The 23031-nt window shown below is 46.2% G+C and overlaps 1 protein-coding gene and 2 long non-coding RNA genes across 11 annotated transcripts in view; 1 reads left to right on the top strand and 2 right to left on the bottom strand.

Annotated features, from left to right (window-relative positions):
• The first annotated feature begins 56 nt into the window (after positions 1 to 56).
• On the top strand, positions 57 to 1260 carry LOC117008374. Of its 2 annotated transcripts, none has more exons than XR_004420305.2 (2): positions 57 to 917; positions 1018 to 1260. It is a non-coding gene; the product is annotated as an uncharacterized LOC117008374 (long non-coding RNA). The 2 variants fall into 2 exon arrangements; XR_004420304.2 differs by having other exon boundaries at positions 57 to 967.
• On the bottom strand, positions 496 to 3187 carry LOC117008377. The gene is made up of 2 exons (XR_004420307.2): positions 2525 to 3187; positions 496 to 2181 (listed from the first exon to the last, which is right to left on the bottom strand). It is a non-coding gene; the product is annotated as an uncharacterized LOC117008377 (long non-coding RNA).
• A 1235-nt stretch (positions 3188 to 4422) lies between these two features.
• The window catches only part of CRTC1 (CREB regulated transcription coactivator 1), a 54987-nt gene continuing 36378 nt past the window's right edge, over positions 4423 to 23031 (bottom strand). For 2 of the 8 annotated variants that reach the window (XM_033082134.2, XM_033082136.2), the window contains 6 exons: positions 20000 to 20136; positions 18856 to 19107; positions 15568 to 15669; positions 10542 to 10628; positions 9260 to 9443; positions 4423 to 5832 (listed from right to left, as the gene is read on the bottom strand). In XM_033082134.2, coding sequence (XP_032938025.1) covers positions 5621 to 5832; positions 9260 to 9443; positions 10542 to 10628; positions 15568 to 15669; positions 18856 to 19107; positions 20000 to 20136 — 974 coding nt within the window. In that variant the 3' untranslated portion in view covers positions 4423 to 5620. The remainder of the gene's footprint in view (positions 5833 to 9259; positions 9444 to 10541; positions 10629 to 15567; positions 15670 to 18855; positions 19108 to 19999; positions 20137 to 23031) is intronic. The other 6 variants (XM_033082135.2, XM_033082137.2, XM_033082138.2 and 3 more) reach the window with 5 other exon arrangements.

Here is a 23031-nt window from a genome sequence, read left to right as displayed (position 1 = left end):
AACCTTTTCCCCTCCCACCCCCTGAAGACAAGAGCCATTGGATTTTACCCCTTCAGGCCTTTATTTTGATAAAATTGGTCAAGCCCACATAAGGCAACGCACACACGGCTCCGCCCGCCCCCCGCCCGCCCCAACCAGAAAATAAATAACACAAACCAAGAGAGGACTCCATGTAGTGTTTGGCTTTGCAGTATAGAAATTCCACACAATGATTTCTGTTGTGTTGCTGTCAATTATTTTTGTTTAGTTGGTTTTTTTTGTTGTTTTTTTTTTCCCTGTTTAAAAAGGTAAAAATGATTTATAATACACAGTCAGAACGTGGTGCCCGCATAGAAAACCGACATGCAATCCATGCCTACACTGCGCCCTATAAATAAGATGCAACTCAAAATACAAAGGACAGGAACACTACAAAGTTTCAATTCTAAAGGGGAGGGGTGTTTTTTTGTTGTTTTGTTGTTTTTTAAAAAGGACAGACACACGTAACAAAGGCTACCTGCGCTTTCACATTGCCATCACAGTGACGGGGGGGCCGTTGCTCCGAGGAATAAACGCGCTGGTTTTGGGGTTTCTCCAGAAATAAAAACAGCCAAGGTGGGGGGCAGCAGGGGAGGAGGGGATTTCCTGCTTCCTTCAGCTCCAGAAGGTCTTTCCTTAAAGGAACAGCTCAAGATTTAATTGTTGTTTTGACAGAAATTTTTAGGAGGGACGGTTTGGTTTTGCTGTTAGAGAAACTCAGGGAAGGTTTTGATCTTGGAGTTGAGGTTGGGAAAGGGACACAGAATCAGGGTTGGGGAGGAATCACTGAATTAAGGCTGGAAAAGAACCTGAATCGAGTTCAGAAAAAAAAATAATCACCAAATCAGGGTTGGAAAAGAACAAACCAGTCAAGGTGGGAGAAGAAAAACCAAATTAAGGTGGGAAAAAAATTCAGGAATCAGGGTTGGAAAGGAAGAACCCAATCAAGGTGGGAGAAGAAAAACCAAATTAAGGTGGGAAAAGAAAAACCCAATCAAGGTGGGAAAAGAAAAACCAAATCAAGGTGGGAAAAGAACAACCCAGTCAAGGTGGGAGAAGAAAAACCAAATTAAGGTGGGAAAAAAATTCTGGAATCAGGGCTGGAAAGGAAGAACCCAATCAAGGTAGGAGAAGAAAAACCAAATTAAGGTGGGAAAAAAATTCTGGAATCAGGGCTGGAAAGGAAGAACCAAATGAAGGTTGGGAAAGACCTGCAGGACCCCAAGGTCCCTCTGGGCTGAAAGTTCACCCAGGAGCTCTCCCAGAAATGAATTCACCAAACAATGCACAGGGCCAGCAGCTCCTGAGTGATTCCAGAGACTTTTCTGGAAAGGATTTCCCCTCTTGGAAATGAAAGCTCAGCCCAGGGGGGGCAAAGCTCAGCCCAGGCTGGATCTGGGGGCACAGGGGGGGCTGGCAAGCACTCCCTGCCATGCAGAAGCTGTGGGGGAATTTATGTACAGGGAAAGGAGCCTCCCCCAGCCCCCCCAGAGCACCAGGGCTGGGCTGGCTGCTGGAAAAAAAAAATAAAAAATAAAAAATTAAAAATAAAAAAAAAAAATCACAGTTTTGGATGCACCTAGGGTTTATTCCTGTTCTTCCCCATTGTATTGGCAAATGCAACAGTCTAGCTTGGGAGTTTTGGGGTGGTGATAGAAAACACAGAGGGAGGGAGGGAGGGAGGGACAGGCACCCCTGGGGACACCAGACAGCTCCACCAGCACTGGAACCAAACTCAGCAATGACACCAATTAACACCATGTGCTCCTGCAGGTTTTGGTTTTGGGTTTTTTTTCAGTTTTTCCTTGGTGGGAGCCTCTCACACTGAGCACTGTTCCACTGGAAATAAAATGAATTCTTTGTTCTGGGAATGCTTGGGATCCTCTCCACGATTTTTCTCTGGGTTTGCTTCCAGATCAGCCTGATGCCACAAAATCTGGGATTTTAGGGAGTGAGAGGGGGAGTCCCCTGGGGAAGGGGAAGGCAGGAGCTGCTGGAATCCCTGGATCTCACAGGGTCCTGCCCCAATCCCACAGGGACACCCCAGCTCTGCCAGGGGATAAATCCTGGATTTCTCCTGGGAATAAAACTTTGGATTTCTCCAGGGAATAAACCTTGGATTTCTCTCAGGGATAAATCCTGGATTTCCCCAGGGAATAAAACCTTGGATTTCTCACAGGGAATAAATCCTGGATATCTCCTGGAGATAAAGCCTGGATTTCCCCTGGGGATAAAACCTGGATTTATTCAGGGGATAAATCCTGCATTTCTCCCAGGGAATAAAACCTGGATTTCTCCTGGGAATAAACCCTGGATTTCTCCCAAGGGAATAAACCCTGGATTTCCCCAGGGAATAAACCCTGGATTTTTCATAGGGGAATAAACCCTGGATTTCCCCAGGGATAAATCCTGGATTTCTCCTGGGAATAAAACTTTGGATTTCTCCAGGGAATAAACCTTGGATTTCTCTCAGGGATAAATCCTGGATTTCCCCAGGGAATAAAACCTTGGATTTATTCAGGGGATAAATCTTGCATTTCTCCCAGGGAATAAAACCTGGATTTCTCCTGGGAATAAACCCTGGATTTCTCCTGGGAATAAATCCTGGATTTTTCATAGGGGAATAAACTCTGGATTTCTCCCAGGGAATGAATCCTGGATTTCTCCTGGGGATAAACCCTGGATTTCCCCAGGGAATAAACCCTGGATTTCTCCTGGGAATGAATCCTGGATTTCTCTCAGGGATAAATCCTGGATTTCCCCAGGGAATAAACCCTGCATTTCCCCAGGGAATAAACCCTGGATTTCTCCCAGCTGCAGCTCCCTAACTGTGCCACCTGCAGCCAAGGTGGGTCAGTTTGAAATTCAGGCCATTTGCAAGGTCTGCTGCCAAGTCTGAGACACAAAGAGATCTCATTTACACACAGAGTTAAAAATGCAGGAAGGAGCCTCAGTGAGGAGTCTCAGAAACTCTGAATTTCAGGATCTCAGAAATTCAGAATCTCAGAAACTCAAAATCTCAGAAATTCAGAATCTCAGAGACTCTGAATCTCAGAATTTTAGAATCTCAGAACTTCAGAAACTCTGAATTTCAGAATCTCAGAAATTCAGAAACTCAGAAACTCAAAATCTCAGAATTTCAGAATGTCAGAACTTCAGAAACTCGGAATTTCAGAATCTCAGAATTCCAGAATTTCAGAAATTCAGAATTTCAAAATCTCAAAAATTCAGAATCTCAGAAACTCAGAAATTCAAAATCTCAGAAATTCAGAAATTCAGAATCTCAGAAACTCAGAAATTCAGAATCTCAGAAACTCAGGATTTCAGAAACCCAGAAATTCAGAATCTCAGAAATTCAGAATCTCAGAATTTCAGAAACTCAAAATCTCAGAAATTCAGAAACTCAGGATCTCAGAGATTCAGAATCTCAGAATTTCAGAATCTCAGAATTTCAGGTCCTGCTCAGCTGCTTCTCTCTGGAGTGACTCTGGTGTTAAACTTTGGGTTCAAACTCAGTTAAATTCTGGGGCTCAGACTCAGTTAAACTCTGTGTTCAGACTCAAACTCTGGGGTTCAGACTCAGTTAAACTCAGGTTCAGACTCAGTTAAATTTGGGTTCAGACTCAAACTCTGGGGTTCAAATTCTTTTTTTCACCTCCTGACACTGAAAGAGCAGAGGGATCTGAAACAAGCAGCCACAACGTGTCCTACCCAATTCCAACCCTGCCAAAAAAATCCCAAAATATTCCCAAGAGATGAGGGGGAACCTCTGGAGGGCGTGGAGAAAAAAAAAAAAAAAAGAAGAGTGAAAAAAAAAGAGCCAGGGAAGCCAAGAAAAAATTCCACATTTTAAGAAAAAAATTCTACATTTTAAGAAAAAAAATTCCACATTTTAAGAAAAAAAACTCCACATTTTTAGTGCAAATGGTCAACAAATGGCACAGAAGGTGAGGGGAGATCCCAGAGCAGGCAGGAACCCCAGGGATTTCTGGAAGCACACAGAAACTTGGTATAACTCATTAGAGAACTCAGGAGAGCACTGATGAGTCTCAGGAATTGCAGGGAACTCGTTAAGAGCAGCTTTGGGGTTGGGAGGCAAAAATCAAACCCAGGAGGGAGGGAAGGGGGAAAAACCCAACTGGGATGAACTGGGATGAACTGGGATGGGATTTAGGGAATGGGATCCTGCCTCCCTCTGCAGGAGCAGCTCACCCTCATTAATTCATTCATTAAACTCCAAATCCTTTAATTGCTGCTGAATTCCTGGTTTTGTTTTTTTTTGGTTTTTTTGGGTTTTTTTTCCCATCAGGATGTTCCAGCAGGGCCCTTTCAGTTCATTCATTCCCAGGAATTTCCAGGCAGAGCAGTCTGGATGGGATTTTTTTGAACACAGAATATTCACAAGGATCATCAGAAATAATCAATTCTCCATTTAATTGCACAGAATTTTGGAGGATTCAATCCTGGTCATTGTGGAGCAAGAGATTTTTTTTTTTTTTCCCCCTGGGTGAATGAAGGAATTTTTTAGTTCCAACCATCCTATTTTGTCTGTTCCAAAAGAAAATATCTAAACTTGCCTTAGGCTTCCTTATTCCTGCTTAACATCTGTTTAAAATTCCAGTTAGTTTAAAAATACCTACATATATAATATATATAATATATTTCTGGAATAAAACCACAAAAAAAAAATGTACTGTACAAATATTATGTAGAGTGCTTCCATTGGCTGTATGTAGTTGAGCTACTTTCCTAATATCCAAATATTTAAATAAAAAAAAAATGACAACAACAATGACAAAAAAAAAAAATCATAAATAAGTAACAGAATAAGTAATGAATAAGAATAAAAAAATTAAAAAATCATGATTCTACGAGCCTGGCATTGCTATGGAAATGCCCTTCCTGTTACCCAGGAATCTCACAAAGTAAAAATTAGGATTATGCAGGTTAGTCTCTATTTTTTTTTAGCTGCTTTAAGATGTTCTGATCCTCTGTCTAATCAAGTAATGAATTATAGAACTTTCATGTGTGCTCAGAAATGCTCTCTATATATGTAGCCATATATAGAAATAGATATATATTATATATATATATTAAAAAAAAATTAAAAAAACATAAAAAGCTTGGAAAAAATAGTGTTTAAAGTGGATTTTTGGGGCTTGGGGCAGGAGGGAGGGGACACAGCTGGGGACAAGCAGGACACCAGGGCAGAGTCCCAGCTGCAGGGGACGGTGGCAGAGCAGAGGGGACACGAGGGGACACAACCCCCGCAGCCCAGATCCGGGATTGATTGGGGTGCCTGCCCTTCCTCAGCTGCACAGAGCCCTCCCCATGGTGCACAGACACGGACAAGGAGCTGGAAAAGGAGGTGGAGAATCGGGACAAACCGGGGGACAAACCGGGGGACAAACCGGGACAAACCGGGACAAAGCTCCTGGCGGGCGGCTCGGGGGGTGACAGCGCCGGGCGGGGGCAAGCTCAGAACAACAAGCTGTGGGTACTCATTGTACAGGGGGGCACCCCCAGGAGCAGGGGGGGATCCCCCAGGAGCACAGGGAACCCCCAGGAGCACGGGGAGTCCCCAGGAGCAGGTCCTGGCAGGTCACAGCCGGTCCATGCGGAACGTGTCCTCTGTGGCGGGGTCGGTGAGGACCATGTCGGGGTCGTTGAGCATGTGAAGTCCATCCAAGGTCAAAGGGTCAATTTTGAGTTCATCCAGAGGGAACTGGGAATCCGTGTCGAAGCTGACGTCCCCCACTCCTGCCAAGGAGCTGGTCAGTTCTTTTGATAAGCTGGGGGGGGATTCTCCTGTCACTGCAGGGGACAAACACCGGGGGGAAATCAGAAAACAGCTCCCAAAAAACCCTGGAAATATTTTACAGAAATATTTATGACACTTGCACCCTCCTGCAGGTTTCAGGTTCCTCACAGCTCGACCCAAAATTCCTGTTTGGTGTCACTCCAGTCTTTTTTTTTCTCCCTGGCTGCAGCCACAAGCCTGGGCAGGGATTGTTTCCCAAATCCCACCGTGACCAGATTGGCCACCATATGTGACACTCCAGCCCTGTGCTGGCCAGTTTGGCTCCCACAGCTTTTCCTCACTAGCACAGGATCCAGGGAATTCAGAGGCAGGATAAATGCAGAGAGAACTGGAGCTGAGTGTGCACAGGTGAGCACTGGGACATGCACCTGGACAAAGCCCCCAACAGAACAATCCCCAAGGTTGGGATCACGGAATTTCCTGAGCTGGGAGGGACCCACAGGGATCATGAATTCAGCTCCTGGCCCTGCACACACCCCCAAAAATGTCCCAGAGTGCTGTCCTGGAGCTCTGGCAGAAGGGGCAGAGCCTTTCCCTGAGCTCCATCCCAAACCCCTGGCACAGCTCCAGCCATTCCCTGGCTCCTGTCCCTGCTCCCAGAGCTGAGATCAGAGCTGCAGCACCATGGGGTCCCCTCAAACCTTTTCCCATCCCTGTATCCCAACTTGGGACACTCAACACCTTCAGGTGCAGAACCCAGAGTCCCCTTAGACCTTTTCCCACCTCTGTATCTCAACCTGGGACCCTCAACACCTTTAGATCCAGAACCCACAGAGTCCCCTCAGTCCTTTTCCCATCCCTGTATCCCAGTTTGGGACACTGACACCTTCAGCTCCAGAACCCACAGAGTCCCCTCAGACCTTCTCCCACCTCTGTATCCCAGTTTGGGACACTCCAACAGTTTCAAATGCAGAACCCACAGAGTCCCCTCAGTCTCCTCAGACCTTTTCCCAGCCTTGTATCCCAACCTGGGACACTCCAACACCTTCAGGTGCAGAATTCATAGAGTCCCCTCAGATCTTTTCCTATCCCTGTATCCCAATTTGGGACACTCAGGACCTTCAGCTCCAGAACCCACAGAGTCCCCTCAGTCTTCTCTTCACTGCCTTCAGTTCTTTTCCCATTCCTGTATCCCCATTTGAGACACTCAACACCTTCAAATGCAGCACCCAGAGTCACCTCAGTCCCCTCAGACCTTCTACCATCCCTGTATCCCAGTTTGGGACACTCAGCACCTTCAAATGTAGAACCCAGAGTTCCCTCAGACCTTCTCCCACCTCTGTATCCCAACTTGGGACACTCGACACCTTCAGATGCAGAACCCACAGAGTCCCCTCAGTCTTCTCTGCAGTGCCCTCAGTTCTTTTCCCATCCCTGTATCCCAGTCTGGGACACTCAACACCTTCAGAAACAGAACCAGAGTCACCTCAGTGTCCTCTGCAGTGCCCTCAGTTTCCTCACACCTTTGGCCACCCCTGTGTCCCAACTTTGGACACTCAACACCCTCAGCTCCAGAACCCACAGAGTCCCCTCAGTCTCCTCAGACCTTTTTCCATCCCTGTATCCCCATTTGAGACACTCAACACCTTCAGATTCAGAACTCAGAGTCCCCTCAGACCTTCGCCCACCTCTGTATCCCAGTTTGGGACACTCAACACCTTCAAATGCAGAACACAGAGTCCCCTCAGTCTTCTCTGCAGTGCCCTCAGTTCTTTTCCCATTCCTGTATCCCCATTTGGGACACTCAACACCTTCAGAAACAGAACCAGAGTCACCTCAGTGTCCTCTGCAGTGCCCTCAGTTTCCTCACACCTTTGGCCACCCCTGTGTCCCAACTTTGGACACTCAACACCCTCAGATCCAGAACCCACAGAGTCCCCTCAGTCCCCTCAGACCTTTTCCCATCCCTGTATCTCAGTTTGGGACACTCAACACCTTCAGATCCAGAACTCAGAGTCCCCTCAGACCTTCTCCCACCTCTGTATCCCAGCTTGGGACACTCCAACACCTTCAGATGCAGAACCCAGAGTCCCCTCAGTTCTTTTCCTATCCCTGTATCCCATTTTGGGACACTCAATACCTTCAGCTCCAGAACCCACAGAGTCCCCTCAGTCTCCTCAGACCTTTCCCCACCCCTGTATTCCACCTCTGCACCCTCCACCAACCTCCTGAGGTGTCCCAGGTGAGGATCACACCAATCTCCCTCTCCTGTGTCCCCACCAGCCCACCCCTGGTGGTCACAGGGCGAGCCCCCACAGAGCCACTGTCACCTGTCAGGATGGTGTTGGGGCCCCCCCAGGTGTGTCAGGATGATTTTTTTTCCCCCCCAGGTGTGTTCTCACCTGTCAGGATGATGTTGGGGTACCCCAGAATGATGTTGGGGCTCCCCCCAGGTGTGTCAGGATGATGATGCTGCCCCCCAAGGTGTGTCAGGATGACAATGTTGTTCCCCCCTAGGTGTGTCAGGATGGTGGTATCTGTCCCCCTAGGTGTGTTCTCACCTGTCAGGATGATGCTGGGACACCCCAGGATGACAATTTTGCCCTCCCAGTGTGTCAGGATGATGATGTCTGCCCCCCAAGGTGTGTCAGGATGACAATGTTGCCCCCCCAGGTGTGTTGGGGCTCCCCCCAGGCCCACCCTCACCTGTCAGGATGATGTTGGGGCACCCCAGGATGATGATGTTTGCACCCCAGGTGTGTCAGGATGATGATGTTTGCCCCCCCAGGCCCTCCCTCACCTGTCAGGATGATGTTGGGGCACCCCAGGACGATGTTTGCCCCCCTAGCTGTGTTAGGATGATGATGTTTGCCCCCCCCAGGTGTGCCCTCACCTGTCAGGATGATGTTGGGCACCCCAGGATGATGATGTTTGCCCCCCCAGGTGTGCTCTCACCTGTCAGGATGGTGCTGGGGCACCCCAGGATGATGATGTTTGCCCCCCTAGCTGTGTTAGGATGATGATGTTTGCACCCCCAGGTGTGCTCTCACCTGTCAGGATGATGTTGGGCACCCCAGGTGTGTCAGAATGACAATGTTGCCCCCCCAAGTGTGTTGGAGCTCCCCCCAGGTGTGTCAGGATGATGTTGGGGCTCCCCCCAGGTGTGCTCTCACCTGTCAGGATGATGTTTGCTCCTCCAGGTGTATCAGGATGATGTTTGCCCCCCCAGGTGTATCAGGATGATGTTTGCCCCCCCAGGCCCTCCCTCACCTGTCAGGATGATGATGTTTGCCCCCCTAGCTGTGTTAGGATGATAATGTTTGCCCCCCCAGGTGTGTTCTCACCTGTCAGGATGGTGCTGGGGCACCCCAGGATGATGATGTTTGCCCCCCCAGGTGTGCCCTCACCTGTCAGGATGATGTTGAGGCACCCCCAGGTGTTTCAGGATGACAATGTTTGCCCCCCCAGGCCCTCCCTCACCTGTCAGGATGATGTTGGGGATGTTGCTGTGGCTGGAGTAGTTGAGCTGCTGTGCCGAGTCCTGCAGGCTGCCGTGGCTGCCCGTCAGTCCCATCATGGCAGCCTGCGAGTAGTTGAGGGTGGAGCAGGGGCTGTACAGGCTGTTGGAGCTGATGGCGTTCTCGATCATGTTGAACTGCTCCAGCTGCAGGGAAATGTTCATTAGTGAGGGGTTAACGAGCTCATCAACGCCCAGCCCTCGGGGGGGACACGGCACAAGGACAGGACAAGGACAGGCAAACAAATTCATCTTTCCCTGCTCCAAAAGGGGCTCCTGGATCCCCGGGGAGGGGAGGGGAGGCACAAATCAACAAATCAAACGGGCACGGGGACAACCAAAGAAAAGGAGGAGGGAAAGAAAAATAAAGGGAATTGAGGCTCAGCCTGAGGGCTCTGCCCAGCAGGATTCCCTGCAGGACACATCCAGAATTTAATTAATACAGGACACATCCCATAATTTATTTAATCCAGGACACATCCAGAATTTAATTAATACAGGACACATCCCACACTGAATTAATCCAGAATACATCCCATAATTTATTTAATCCAGGCTACATCCCATAATTTATCTAACACAGGACACATCCCACATTGAATTAATCCAGGATACATCCCATAATTTATTTAATCCAGGACAAATCCCATAATTTAATTAATGCAGGATACATCCCATCAGTGAATTAATCCAGGATACATCCCATAATTTATTTATTCCCAAATTAAACCAGCCATGGGTTATTCCCAAATTCTGTTTTTTATTTTTATTTTTATTTTTAATTTTTATTTTTATTACACATTTTGTATTTTGTATTTTTATTTCTTATTATTTTTATTTTTATTTTTCATTATGCATTTTGTATTTTGTATTTTTTTATTTTTTATTATTTATATTTTCATTACGCATTTTGTAATTTTTATTATTTTTATTTTATTATGCATTTTGTATTTTTATTTTTAGAATTTTAATTTTTTATTTTTTATTATGCAGTTTTTATTATTTTATTTTATTTTTTATAATTTATTTTTTTGGCAGAACACCTGCTTGGGATGGGGAACAAAGACTGAAGAGGGGAGGGAGGAGAAACAAAAACAAAACAAGAAACTGCAAAGTAACACAAACAAAAATAAACAAAAAAAAAGGAAAACTCTACATGGACAGAACGGGGACGTGACAGAAAATTAATAAAATTAATCAGGAGTTAATTGGGATTAATTTGAGGCCCCAGATGAATTTGCTCACCTGGTGGGAGAGGGCATTAGCCTGCCTAGCTGTCATCTGCTGCTCATAATAGGAGTCCCCAAAAACACTGCCCAGCATGGAAGAATGCTGAAAACAAAACACAGGCTTTAAAATCCCCTTTAGAATCCACCGCGGGGCCGAGAGGGGAGGCTGCTCCTGAGCAATCCAGGAATTCCTGAGAAAGCTGAATTTATTCCTGAGAAATCTGAATTTATTCCTGAAAAATCTGAATTTATTCCTGAAAAATCCCAGTGAACAGAGAAATCTGAATTATGGAGAAAGCTGAATTTATTCCAGAGAAATTTGAATTTATTCCTGAGAAGTCTGAATTTATTCCTGAGAAATCCCAATTCCTGAGAAATCTGAATTTATTCCTGAGAAATCCCAGTGAACAGAGAAATCTGAATTCTGGAGAAAGCTGAATTTATTCCAGAGAAATCTGAATTAATTCCTGAGGAATCACAGGGAGCAGAGAAATCCAGGAATTCCACAGAGAGGGGAGGCTGCTCCTGAGGAATCCAGGAATTCCTGAGAAAGCTGAATTTATTCCTGAGACATCTGAATTTATTCCTGAGAAATCTGAATTTATTCCTGAGAAATCTGAATTCCAGAGAAATCCCAACTCCTGAGGAATCCAGGAATTCCTGAGACAGGGGAGGCTGTTCCTGAGGAATCCCAGGGAGCAGAGAAATCCAGGAATTCCAGAGAAATCTGAATTTATTCAGAGAAACCCTAGTTCCAGAGGAATCTGAATTCCGAAATCCAAATTCCAGAGAAATCCAGGAATTCCAGAGAAATCGGAGAATTCCAGAGAGATCCAGGAATTCCAGAGAAATCCCAATTCCAGAGAAATCCCAGTTCCAGAGAAATCTGAATTCCAAAAGCCAAATTCCAGAGAAATCCCAATTCCAGAGGAATTTGGGAATTCCAGAGGAATCTGCACAGGGCGGGTGAGAATCGCCCGGAGCCCTCACGGGGCCCTCACAGGGCCCAGGGGATCCACAGGGAATGGGAATGAATCCTAAAGGATCCCATAGGGAATGGGAATGAATCCTAAAGGATCCCACAGGAATGGGAATGAATCCTAAAGGATCCCATAGGGCCATGAGGATCCCACACGATCCCACAGGGAGTGGGAATTAATCCCACAGGGCCCAGAGGATCCCACAGGGCCCAGGGGATCCACAGAGAATGGGAATGAATCCCACAGGATCCACAGGGCCATGGGGATCCCACATGATCCCACAGGATCCCATTGGGCCCAGGGGATCCCACAGGATTCCACAGGGAATGGGAATTAATCCCACAGGATCCCACAGGGCCCAGGGGATCCAAACAGAGGAGGCAGAGTCCCAACAGGGCCCAGAGGATCCCACAGGATCCACAGGGAGCAGGAGGGAATCCCACAGGGCCAGAGGATCCCACAGGATCCCACAGGATCCACAGGGAGTGGGGATTAATCCTAAAGGATCCCATTGGGCCCAGGGGATCCCACAGGATCCACAGGGAATGGGAATTAATCCCACAGGATCCACAGGGCCATGGGGATCCCACATGATCCCACAGGATCCCATTGGGCCCAGGGGATCCCACAGAATTCCACAGGAAATGGGAATGAATCCCACAGGGCCCAGGGGATCCCACAGGATCCACAGGGAATGGGAATGAATCCCACAGGATCCACAGGACCATGGGGATCCCACATGATCCCAAAGGATCCCATTGGGCCCAGGGGATCCCACAGAATTCCACAGGAAATGGGAATGAATCCCACAGGGCCCAGGGGATCCCACAGGATCCACAGGGAATGGGAATGAATCCCACAGGATCCACAGGACCATGGGGATCCCACATGATCCCAAAGGATCCCATTGGGCCCAGAGGATCCACAGGGAGCGGGAATGAATCCTAAAGGATCCCATTGGGCCCAGGGGATCCCACAGAATTCCACAGGGAATGGGAATGAATCCCACGGGGCCCAGGGGATCCCACAGGGCCCAGGGGATCCGAACAGAGCAGGCAGAGTCCCAACAGGGCCCAGAGGATCCCAGAGGATCCACAGGGAGCAGGAGGGAATCCCACAGGGCCCAGGGGATCCCACAGGGAACAGGAATCCCCACAGTGACTCCAAACTCCAAAGGGATCAAACTCCAAAGGGATCAAACTCCACAAGGGATCAAACTCCACAAGGAACCAAATTCCATAAGGGATCAAACTCCAAAAGGATCCAACCCCAAAAATGAATCAAACTCCAAATGAATCAACCTCCAAAGGGATCAAACTCCACAAGAGCCACTGGTAAGATGTTGGTAAGAGAAAAGCACAGCACCACTTAAAGCAATTTAAAGAAAAATTGGGGTTTTTAAACCAACCTAAATCCAGTCCAACCTATGGTTTACAACCATTTCCAAGGAAAACCTGAATTTTGGGATGGCACAGGCTTGCCAGGAAGCAAAACCAGCACTAAAATCCAACGGTTATTGAGAGCTCCAAAGAGGATGGAGATGTTTTGTCCCTTTACCACCTGTGGTTTCATTCCACAGAATGGGACTGAAAGGACAATTCCCAAAATCAGGACAATCCCTCAAATCTTTGTGTTTCACCAAGCACTGTTGCCATCCCAAAAATGTTTGGGGAACAGGAGAAATAATAAACAGGAGAAATGATCAGGAGAGCAGAATGTGCTTGTGCAAGTGCAGGTCAGAGCCTCCTGCCCAAACCCAGCCTGGCTTTGCTCCCCTGTGAGGTGTGCTGGTTCCTACAGCTGCAAGCATGGAAATTCCCAAAGAAAACCCAAAATTCCCACTGGAAATGTCACTCCTTCAACGCTTCAGAGCCTTAGAATAATTTATCAACAACTCCAGGAACAATGTTGTGCAAACAGCATGTCCAGAAATCACCAGAGCGTCTTCTGGGGTTCATGGAGTGACTGTGAGGAAAAAAAATAAACAACCCCCTGGCTGGGATGATCCACCTAAAAATACCTACCAGGTTCTCCAGGTCAGAGGCACCAGAGCAGGAATGTTTGACAGGAATGAGGGGTGGGAGCAGGCACTGGGCTGGAAGCCATGCAAACACAGAGCTGGGGGGGCAGGCACAGCTCTCCCACCCCCGTGGGACTGGGAGCACTGGTGGGACACACACACAGAGCACAGGGCTGGGGAGAGGTGGGGAAGGACCTGGGGGGGATTGGGACACAAATCAAAGCCTGGGGTTGTGGTTTAGGGGGTGTCCTTTGGCACCCTGAGGGTGAAATCCCAAATGAGGGAGGAAGAGGAGCAGGGGTCACTCAGCAGTGGGAATGTTCTGCTCTTGGGAGGGATCTGCCTCCACTCTGGGCAGATTTAAGGATTCTGCTGCCTGGAGCTGCCCCATGACCAATCCCAATTTCCCCTCCAAACTGGTTTTTCTCCTCTTCACCTTTCATGCTTGTGACCATCACCACCTTCATGGCCAATCCCAATTTCCCCTCCAAACTGGTTTTTTCTCCTCTTCACATTCCATGTTTGTGACCATCACCACCTTCATGGCCAATCCCAATTTCCCCTCCAAACTGGTTTTTCTCCTCTTCACCTTTCATGTTTGTGACCATCAGCAGCTTTTGGGTCGTTCCTGGAGGCACCAAATCCACCTCAGTTTAAACTGAGCAAAAACTGAGGAGTTCTGTGGGTGTTTAAGAGGTTAAAACTACAGAGAGCAGAATTAATAAATCCTCTCCCTCCCACTCAGAGCTGTGGTGTCCCTGCCAAACAGAGCAAAACCTGAGGAAGTTTTTACAGGATAAAACCAGCAGGAAAAACCACAGCCCAGTGTGTGCTCTGGTCCTTGGGACTGACCAGGGGGGACAAAACCAAGCCACAGTGATTGAGAAATCAAAGAGGGGGAAAAAAAAAATCAACATAAACCCCAAATCTGGACGTGCTGTCCAGTGAGAACTGAGAGTTTGCAGCATGCTCTGCTCTATTCAGTGCTGGGTTTTTTTTTTTTTGGAGGCACACAGAACACAGCAGAACTCCCAGAAGCAGGAAGAGAGAGAGGTTAAGAAGCAATGAAGGCAGGGGTTAAGGAAATGCAGCCAATTCCTGCCACTCGGATCCAGGGCTGAGCTTACCATGACCTGGCTACTGAAGGAGACCTGGAGCTTCTGCCTGGGAACCAGCAAGGGGCAGCACTTATTTACAAAGGATCCTCCTTTTACAGCCTTCAACGTTCAGTGATGGAACAGAAAATGGATTTTCAGACTCTTGTGATGCTCTGGAAGAATTCCCTGCACTTCTTTTCTCCAGGTGGGATTCTCCAGAGCAGCCAGCTGGGGCTCTTTCAGCAGCATCAGGCACTGAAAATGCATTTTCTTACATTGGGGCACCCTCAAATTTTGCCTGTTTTTAATTTCTTGCTGCTGGCAGGTAAAAATCCTCCTTCAGAGGATCACACACTCCCCCAAGTTGTGATTTCCATCCAGGACATGTGGATGTGTGAGGAGATACAGGCAGAGCAAGGAAAAGCAGCTGGCATGCAAGGGAGTGTGCTGGGAACCCATTCCCTGCCAGCCACAAGCTGCTCATTTTAGGAGCCTTTTCTCCAGTGTTTTCTCTCACTGGCTGTGTTGTCACATCCAAAAAGTCCTGATCTAAATCAGTTTGGGATATCTAGTGTAAATATTTCAATATTGAGTGCCCCAGGAGTTTTCCTGCTGCAGGAAACTGAAATTCCCCCTTTGCTGCCCTCCTAACCTCACACCCATCATCTCCCCTGGGATCCTGGGGAATTGAAAGGTTTGTACCTGCAGCTTCTGCCCCCCAAACAAACACCACCCCAGTGTTGAAGCAGCAGCCTGATCCTCACTAAAAAAAAAGGCAATTCAGCAGCTCCTGAAGCCCTGTGGGAGCAGGGATGGAGATGGGGCGTCGGTGATGCATGAGGCACACACGGAGTCACAGTGACACAACTATGGGGCAGTGATGGAGAAAATCCAGCTCAAAACACACACGAGAAGCAAGGCCTGTGGAAGCACAGAGTCCCTTACTTGAGGGGAGCTGCCAGGAGAGAAGCCTTGATTGGAGACAGGAGAGGTGGGAGACTGGTTGGCTGGGGAGCCAGCATTACTGCGGTACTGCTGGAGTGAGGCCTACAGAATAACACAGAGTTAAACAGCTGCCACGAGGGAAAACACAACTTCTGCACTGCTGGAGCTGGAGAAACCACCCTCTGCAGCTGCTCTGAGGGGAATTCATGGGAATGAGCTCCTGGCTTGGGGTGTCATACAGGATGTGACCAAAAGTGTGTGTTCTATCAGAATCTAAACCAGGTGGGGTAGTGATCCTGATCTCTGTGGGATATCTCCTGATAATGGCTCATATTTTATAAACCAGGTGGGGCAGTGATCCTGATCTCTGTGGGAGATACCTCCTGATAATGGCTCATATTTTATAAACCATGTGGGGCAGTGATCCTGATCTCCATGGGGTATCTCCTGTTAATGGATCAAATTTTATAAACCAGGTGAGGCAGTGATCCTGATCTCTGTCAGAGATATCTCCTGTTAATGGCTCATATTTTATAAACCAGGTGGGGCAGTGATCCTGATATCTGTCAGAGATATCTCCTGTTAATGGATCAAATTTTATAAACCAGGTGGGGCAGTGTTTTTAATCTCTGGGGGAGGTATCTCCTGCTAATGGCTCATCTGTTAAAAACCAGTTGGGCCAGTGATCCTTAGCTCCAAGGGAGAGATCCTCTGTTATTGGGCCAGCTGTCAAAAACCAGGTGGGGCAGTGTTCTTTATCTTTATCTTTATCTTTATCTTTATCTTTATCTTTATCTTTATCTTTACCTTTATCTTTATCTTATCATTAGCTTTATCTTATCTTTATCTTTTCACAACCCCTCCTTCCTCCAGGAGATATCTCCTGTTAATGGCTCATATTTTATAAACCAGGTGGGGCAGTGTTTTTATCTCTGTGGGAGATACTCTTCTGTTAATGGGCCATTTGTTAAAAACCAGCTGGGGCAGTGATCCTGATCTCTGTCAGAGATTATCTCCTGTTCATGGTCATATTTTATAAACCAGGTGGGGCAGTGTTCTTATCTCCAGGAGATCTCTCCTGTTCATGGCCACTGAGTCTCACTGCATGACTGATAAAATTCCATCAGCCTGTTTGAGATGCTCCATCCAGAGGGAGGAGCCAAACCTTTCCTACCCAGATAAAAACTGAGATTTGGAACATCAGAGCAGCCTTTTCCACTGGATCCCAGAGGAAACCAGACCCTTCCACATCATCCCTGGAGCTTGGGAGGGAAACTGCACCTTGTACAGAACCACATCTGTCACTGCAGGAGGATGCAGCCACCATGGGATGGCACTGCTGCCAATCCCTGCCAGGTTGGATTCTGGCTCTGGCAGGGGTTGGGGTTTGTTCTTTGTAATTCTGTATTTCTATTTTAATTTCCCTAGTAAAGAACTGTTATTCCTATTCCCATATTTCCTGAGAGCTCCTTGATTTCAACATTCTAATAATTTGGAGGGAGGGGGTTTCCATTCTCCATTTCAAGGAGAAGCTCCTGCCTTTTTTAGCAGACACCTGTCTTTAAACCAAGACAGATCCCAAAATGGGGAGAGGGGAAAGCTCTGGGACAGCCCCAGGGCTGGGAGAGTTTCCTGCCTGTTCTCACTTATACTCGGTTCAAAATACATTAAAAAAAATCAGGTCAGCCAAGGATTTAGGGCACTAAAGTCTGGGAAGCTGGGAATAATTCAAGAAGAATGTCATTCATGCTTCAGTTGCAGTGCCAGCCCCACATGTGTGCTCCCTGGGATCCTGCTCTGCCTCCAGCTGTTATCAGGTGATAAGACCTGAATGATAAACCTGAGCTCCAAACCTGACCCACAGTGCCCCAAACCCCACTGCACCCCAGGACAGGGAGCAGCACCCCCAGGGAATCCACACTGAGCTCTGCAGCCTTCCAGCTGGGATTTTTATTCTCTTCTCAGGTGTCTTGAGAAGTTATTTTCAAATATTTAATTTTTTTCCCATCATAAAAAACCCTAGTCTGGAACAAATTAATAATATTAAAGGTATTAAAATAAGGCTGCACTAATTAACACCAAGAGTAGCACAACTCTTCTTATTTTACCTCTATTAGGAATTAAGTGATGATTGAGAAGAACCTGCAATCCAGTGAATTTAATCAGATTTGCAGTGTGGGAGAACTCTGCACTACCAATTCTTGACCCCAAATTCTGTAAATCCCAAGGAAATTTCCCTTTTTGCTCTGCACTGCCACTTACAACCTGTCAGCAGCCACCCAAACTACAAATAAATCTCAATCCTGCTTTACAAAACCTGTGTAGAAGTTGCCAGCAAGGCTGTGACAGCTCCAAAGGCTTTTTGATAAAGTGGCTTTAAATCTGTTTATTTAGGAATTACTTCAGTTGCTTTAGGAGATAAGCACAGCAGCCTAAAAGTTCAGGTCATAAAGAGGTTTAGGATGAGGAAAGCAACACAGAAAGCAAAGGATGAGATCAGAATTGTCTGTACTGGTGCTACATGAGGATTAGAATCAGAACAGGGACACATTTTGAGTGGGGTGGGATCCTTTCCACTGCTGGATTGTCCTTCCCTCTTCCCCTTCCCACCCTGGAAGCTCTCAAGGAGCACCAAGAATTAAAAATTCCATCCACAATTGAGTGCAGGTAACAGAATTGATTTGTTGTCATTCCCAAAGCCATTCCTGTCACTACAGCACTGCCAGGGTGGGATCCCCAGGAGCCTCCAGGGCCAGGAGGGGCTGGGACTTCCCTTCATCCCTGATTTGGGATTTTCAGATGCTGAGACTCAACATTTCCTAACAGGCCACCTTAAAACAAGCAGGAAAAGGGATCTGTCCAGAAATCCTTGTTGCAGTTCTTCAGGGCACTGGAGGCAGCCACAAATCCCAGTTTGGAATACATGCCCTAAAATTCCCCCAAAGAAAAGGATGCAGAGAGTACCTGGTTCTCAAGAACTTTTGGAAAATAAATTTTCCAGATGATATTTTATTGGAAAATGGTTGTTGTAGTTGGAATCTCTCAAGGCTCTGGGAGTTCATGATGTGTGGGGGGGACACTGAACCCCCTGAAAATCTCCCAGAAAATGCTGATAGATTTAAGCTGCGACAAAAACTTAACAAAAAAATTTCCCTCTAGAAAACATTTAAAGCTGCATTCAACCAAAACCATTTGAAATGTACTTCAGCCTCCTTAAAATTCTCCCCATCATGAGGTTGTCCAAGGTGATTTGCCACCCCCCAAAGTGCACATTCCCAGCAAACTCACCGAGTTGATGTCGATTCCCATGGAGGACTGGCTCTGGCTGCCCGGAGGGGACTGGGGGATGCTGGAAGGTACCGTGACAGACAGAGGGGGCAGCTGGGGACCCCTCTGCAGCCCTGAGCTCTGCAGCAGAGGGGGGGTCTGGGGCAAGGAACTGGCCACTGCTGGCTGCTGCTGCTGCTGGGAGCTGGGCTGGGTGAAAAAGGGGTAAGGGGGGAGTTGCTGCTCCAGGGATAATGCATCCATAGCCACGGCCTGCAAGAGAGGGAGAAGGGTCAGCCAGGCTGGCAGGGAATTCCTGGACACAGGCAGCAAAGGGTCAGGCTTGGTTTGGGTTGGAAAAATGGAATTTAAAGTTCAGAGAGTCAGGAAGTTGCTCTGAGATGTTCCTGCCCCTAGCAGGGGTGGATTGGATGAGGTTTAAGGTTCCCTCCATCTGGGAGCTGCCAGCCAGGGTAAGGAACAGTTCTATTTACTGACAGGACAGTTATCTTTATCCAAATCTGCTTTTTTGGGGATTTTTTGGGATGCTGTATAAACCAATATTTTATAAGGCCAGTTGAATCTCAAGGTTAGAAATCACCAACCTGGGCAGTCACAGACAAAATAAAATCAATTTTTAAAGTTAATTGAGCTTCTCTCATGAATTAGAGAAATGGCTTTCAAATTTCACAGCTCACTTTGGGACAAAACAAAAACAAATTGTGGTCTAGGAGATGGTTTTATCACAGCTCTAGAAAAGAGAAAGAAAAATCTGTCCCCTCTACAAACCTCTCCTGTTTTAAGGCTCTGAATTAAGGAGGAAATCACAGAACAAGAGATGAAGATCATGAAATCATGGAATGCTTTGGGTTGGAAAGGACCTTAAAGCTCACCTTTCATGGGCAGGGACATTTTTTATTATCCCAGGCTGCTCCAAGCCCAGTCCAACCTGGCCTTGAACACTCCCAGGGATCCAGGCTGCTCTGGGAATTCCATCCCATCCCCTCCCCACCCTCCAAAATCCAAAATCCAAAATCCCAAAATCCAAAATCCCAAAATCCCAAATCCCAAAATCCCAAAAATCCCTGTGGTTCTTTGAGCCAAACTTCCACCCTGAGCAGATAAAAATGCTGAAGAAAAGCTGAATTCCCCCCTGGATTCCTACCTGGGTGATGGGGGACAGCGGGGACAGCGTGGGGGACATTTGCTGGGACTGAGGTCGCCGGGAATCCGCGCCCAAGGACAGGGGGCTCACGTTGGGCTGGCGGTGCTGGGACGGCGCCGGCGTCGTCGTCATCCCTGCTGGGAACAACACAACAGGTGTTGAATAAACAAACAGCTCCTGGATGGAAAAAGCAGCAGCAAAACTGGTTATGCAGGAAGAGCCCCAGGGTAGGAAATGTGCACCACACTCCCCAGAGGCAGACCCAGCAGGGGGTGAGGATAAACAATCCAAATATTATTATTTTGTTCAGATCAAGCCAAAAAAAAAAAATCTGGGAGTTTAGAAACCTCCCCTGTTCTCTGTTCGCACCCAGAGTCACCCTGGGCAGGGAGGTGAGGCTGAGTGAGCTGAGAGCAGGAACTCACAGGAGCCTGGAGTGCCAAAAAATCACAAAAAAGTCCCAAAAAAATCCCAAAAAAATCCCCAAAAATAAAAAAAAAATCTCAAAAAAATCCAAAAAAATCTCAAAAAAATCCCCCAAAAATCCCCCCAAAAATCCCCCAAAAATCAAAAAAAAAATCCCAAAAAAATCCCAAAAAATCCCAAAAAATCCCCAAAAAATAAAAAAAATCCTAAAAAATCCCAAAAAAATCCCAAAAAAGCAGATTTGGATAAAGATAACTGTCCTATTAAATAGAAATGTCCAGGCTCACCCTGGCTGGCAGCTCCCAGCCCTGAGCTGCCGGTGCTGCTGGAGCTGCTCAGGGCGGGGAATGGCGACTCCAACCAAAAAAACCCAAAAAAAACCCCCAAAAAATAAAAAAATAAATCCCAAAAAAATCCCAAAACATAAAAAAAATTTCAAAAAAAATCCAAAAAAAATCCAAAAAAAATCCCAAAAAAATTCCAAAAAAACCCCCCAAAAATCCCAAAAAATCCCAAAAAAATCCCAAAAAAATCCCCAAAAAATAAAAAAAAAACCCAAAGAAATAAAAAAAAAATCCCCAAAAAATCCCAAAAAAATCCCAAAAAATCCTCAAAAAATCCCAAAAAATCCCCAAAAAATCCCCAAAAAATCCTCAAAAAATCCCAAAAAATCCCCAAAAAATCCCCAAAAAATCCCAAAAAATCCTCAAAAAATCCTCAAAAAATCCCAAAAAAATTCCAATTAAAACCAAAAAAAATCCCAAAAAAATCCCAAAAAATCCTCAAAAAATCCCCAAAAAAATTCAAAAAAATCCCAAAAAAATCCCAAAAAAATCCCTAAAAAGCAGATTTGGATAAAGATAAATGTCCTATTAAATAGAAATGTCCAGGCTCACCCTGGCTGGCAGCTCCCAGCCCTGAGCTGCCGGTGCTGCTGGAGCTGCTCAGGGCTGGGAACCGCAACTCCAACCAACCAAACCCCAAAAAAATCCCCAAAAAATCCCAAAAAATCCCAAAAAATCCCCCAAAAAATTCAAAAAAACCCCCCAAAAATCCAAAAAAGTCCTCAAAAAATCCCAAAAAAATCCCAAAAAAATCCCAAAAAATCCCCAAAAAATCCTAAAAAAATCCAAAAAAATTTTTTAAAAATCCCAAAAAAATCCCAAAAAAATCCCAAAAAAGCAGATGTGGATAAAGATAACTGTCCTATCAGTAAATAGAATTATTCCTTACCCTGGCTGGCAGCTCCCAGCCCTGAGCTGCCGGTGCTGCTGGAGCTACTCAGGGCAGGGAACCGCGACTCCAACCAAACCCCCCAAAAAAATCCTAAAAAAATCCCCCCAAAATCCAAAAAAATCCCAAAAAATCCCAAAAAATCCCAAAAAAATTTCAAAAAACCCCCCAAAAAATCCAAAAAAATCCTCAAAAAATCCCAAAAAAATCCCAAAAAAATCCCAAAAAATCCCCCAAAAAATCCCAAAAAAATCTCCAAAAAATCCCCAAAAAATCAAAAAAAAATCCCAAAAAAATCAAAAAAATCCCCAAAAAATCCCAAAAAATCCCCAAAAAAATCCCAAAAAAGCAGATTTGGATAAAGATAACTGTCCTATCAGTAAATAGAATTATCTCTTACCCTGGCTGGCAGCTCCCAGCCCTGAGCTGCCGGTGCTGCTGGAGCTACTCAGGGCAGGGAACTGCGACTCCAACCAAACAAACCCTCAAAAAAACTCCCAAAAAATCCCCAAAAAATCCCCAAAAAATCCCAAAAAAATCCAAAAAAAATCCCAAAAAATCCAAAAAAATCCCCCCAAAAATCCCCAAAAAATCAAAAAAATCCCAAAAAAATCCCAAAAAAACTCCAAAAAACCCCAAAAAAATTTAAAAAACCCCAAAAAATCCTCAAAAAATCCCCCAAAAAATAAAAAAAAAATCCCCAAAAAATCCAAAAAAATCCAAAAAAAAATCCCAAAAAATCCCCAAAAAATCCCAAATATCCCCCAAAAAATCCCCAAAAAATCCCAAAAAATCCCCCAAAAAATTCAAAAAAATCCCAAAAAATCCTCAAAAAATCCCAAAAAATCCCCAAAAAATCCTCAAAAAAGTAGATTTGGATAAAGATATCTGTCCTATCAGTAAATACAATTATTCCTTACCCTGGTTGGCAGCTCCCAGCCCTGAGCTGCCGGTGCTGCTGGAGCTACTCAGGGCAGGGAACCGCGACTCCAATCAAACAAACCCCCCAAAAAAATCAGAAAAAATAAAAAAAAAATCCCAAAAAATCAGATTTGGCTAAAGATAACTGTCCTATCAGTTCCTTACCCTGGCTGGCAGCTCCCAGCCCCAGCTGGGTCAGGTTGGCCGCCAGGTTGCCGGTGCTGCTGGAGCTGCTCAGGGCTGGGAACGGCGACTCCAACCAAACAAACCCCCAAAAAATCCCCAAAAAAATCCCCAAAAAATCAGAAAAAATCCCAAAAAAATCCCAAAAAAATCCCAAAAAATCCCCAAAAAATCCTCAAAAAAGCAGATTTGGATAAAGATATCTGTCCTATCAGTAAATAGAATTATCCCTTACCCTGGCTGGCAGCTCCCAGCCCCAGCTGGGTCAG

The sequence above is a fragment of the Catharus ustulatus genome, chromosome 29, assembly GCF_009819885.2.
Source record: "Catharus ustulatus isolate bCatUst1 chromosome 29, bCatUst1.pri.v2, whole genome shotgun sequence".
NCBI lineage: Eukaryota > Metazoa > Chordata > Aves > Passeriformes > Turdidae > Catharus > Catharus ustulatus.
Note: the sequence above shows the minus strand (reverse complement) of the source record. Positions and strands in the feature narration are given on the sequence as shown.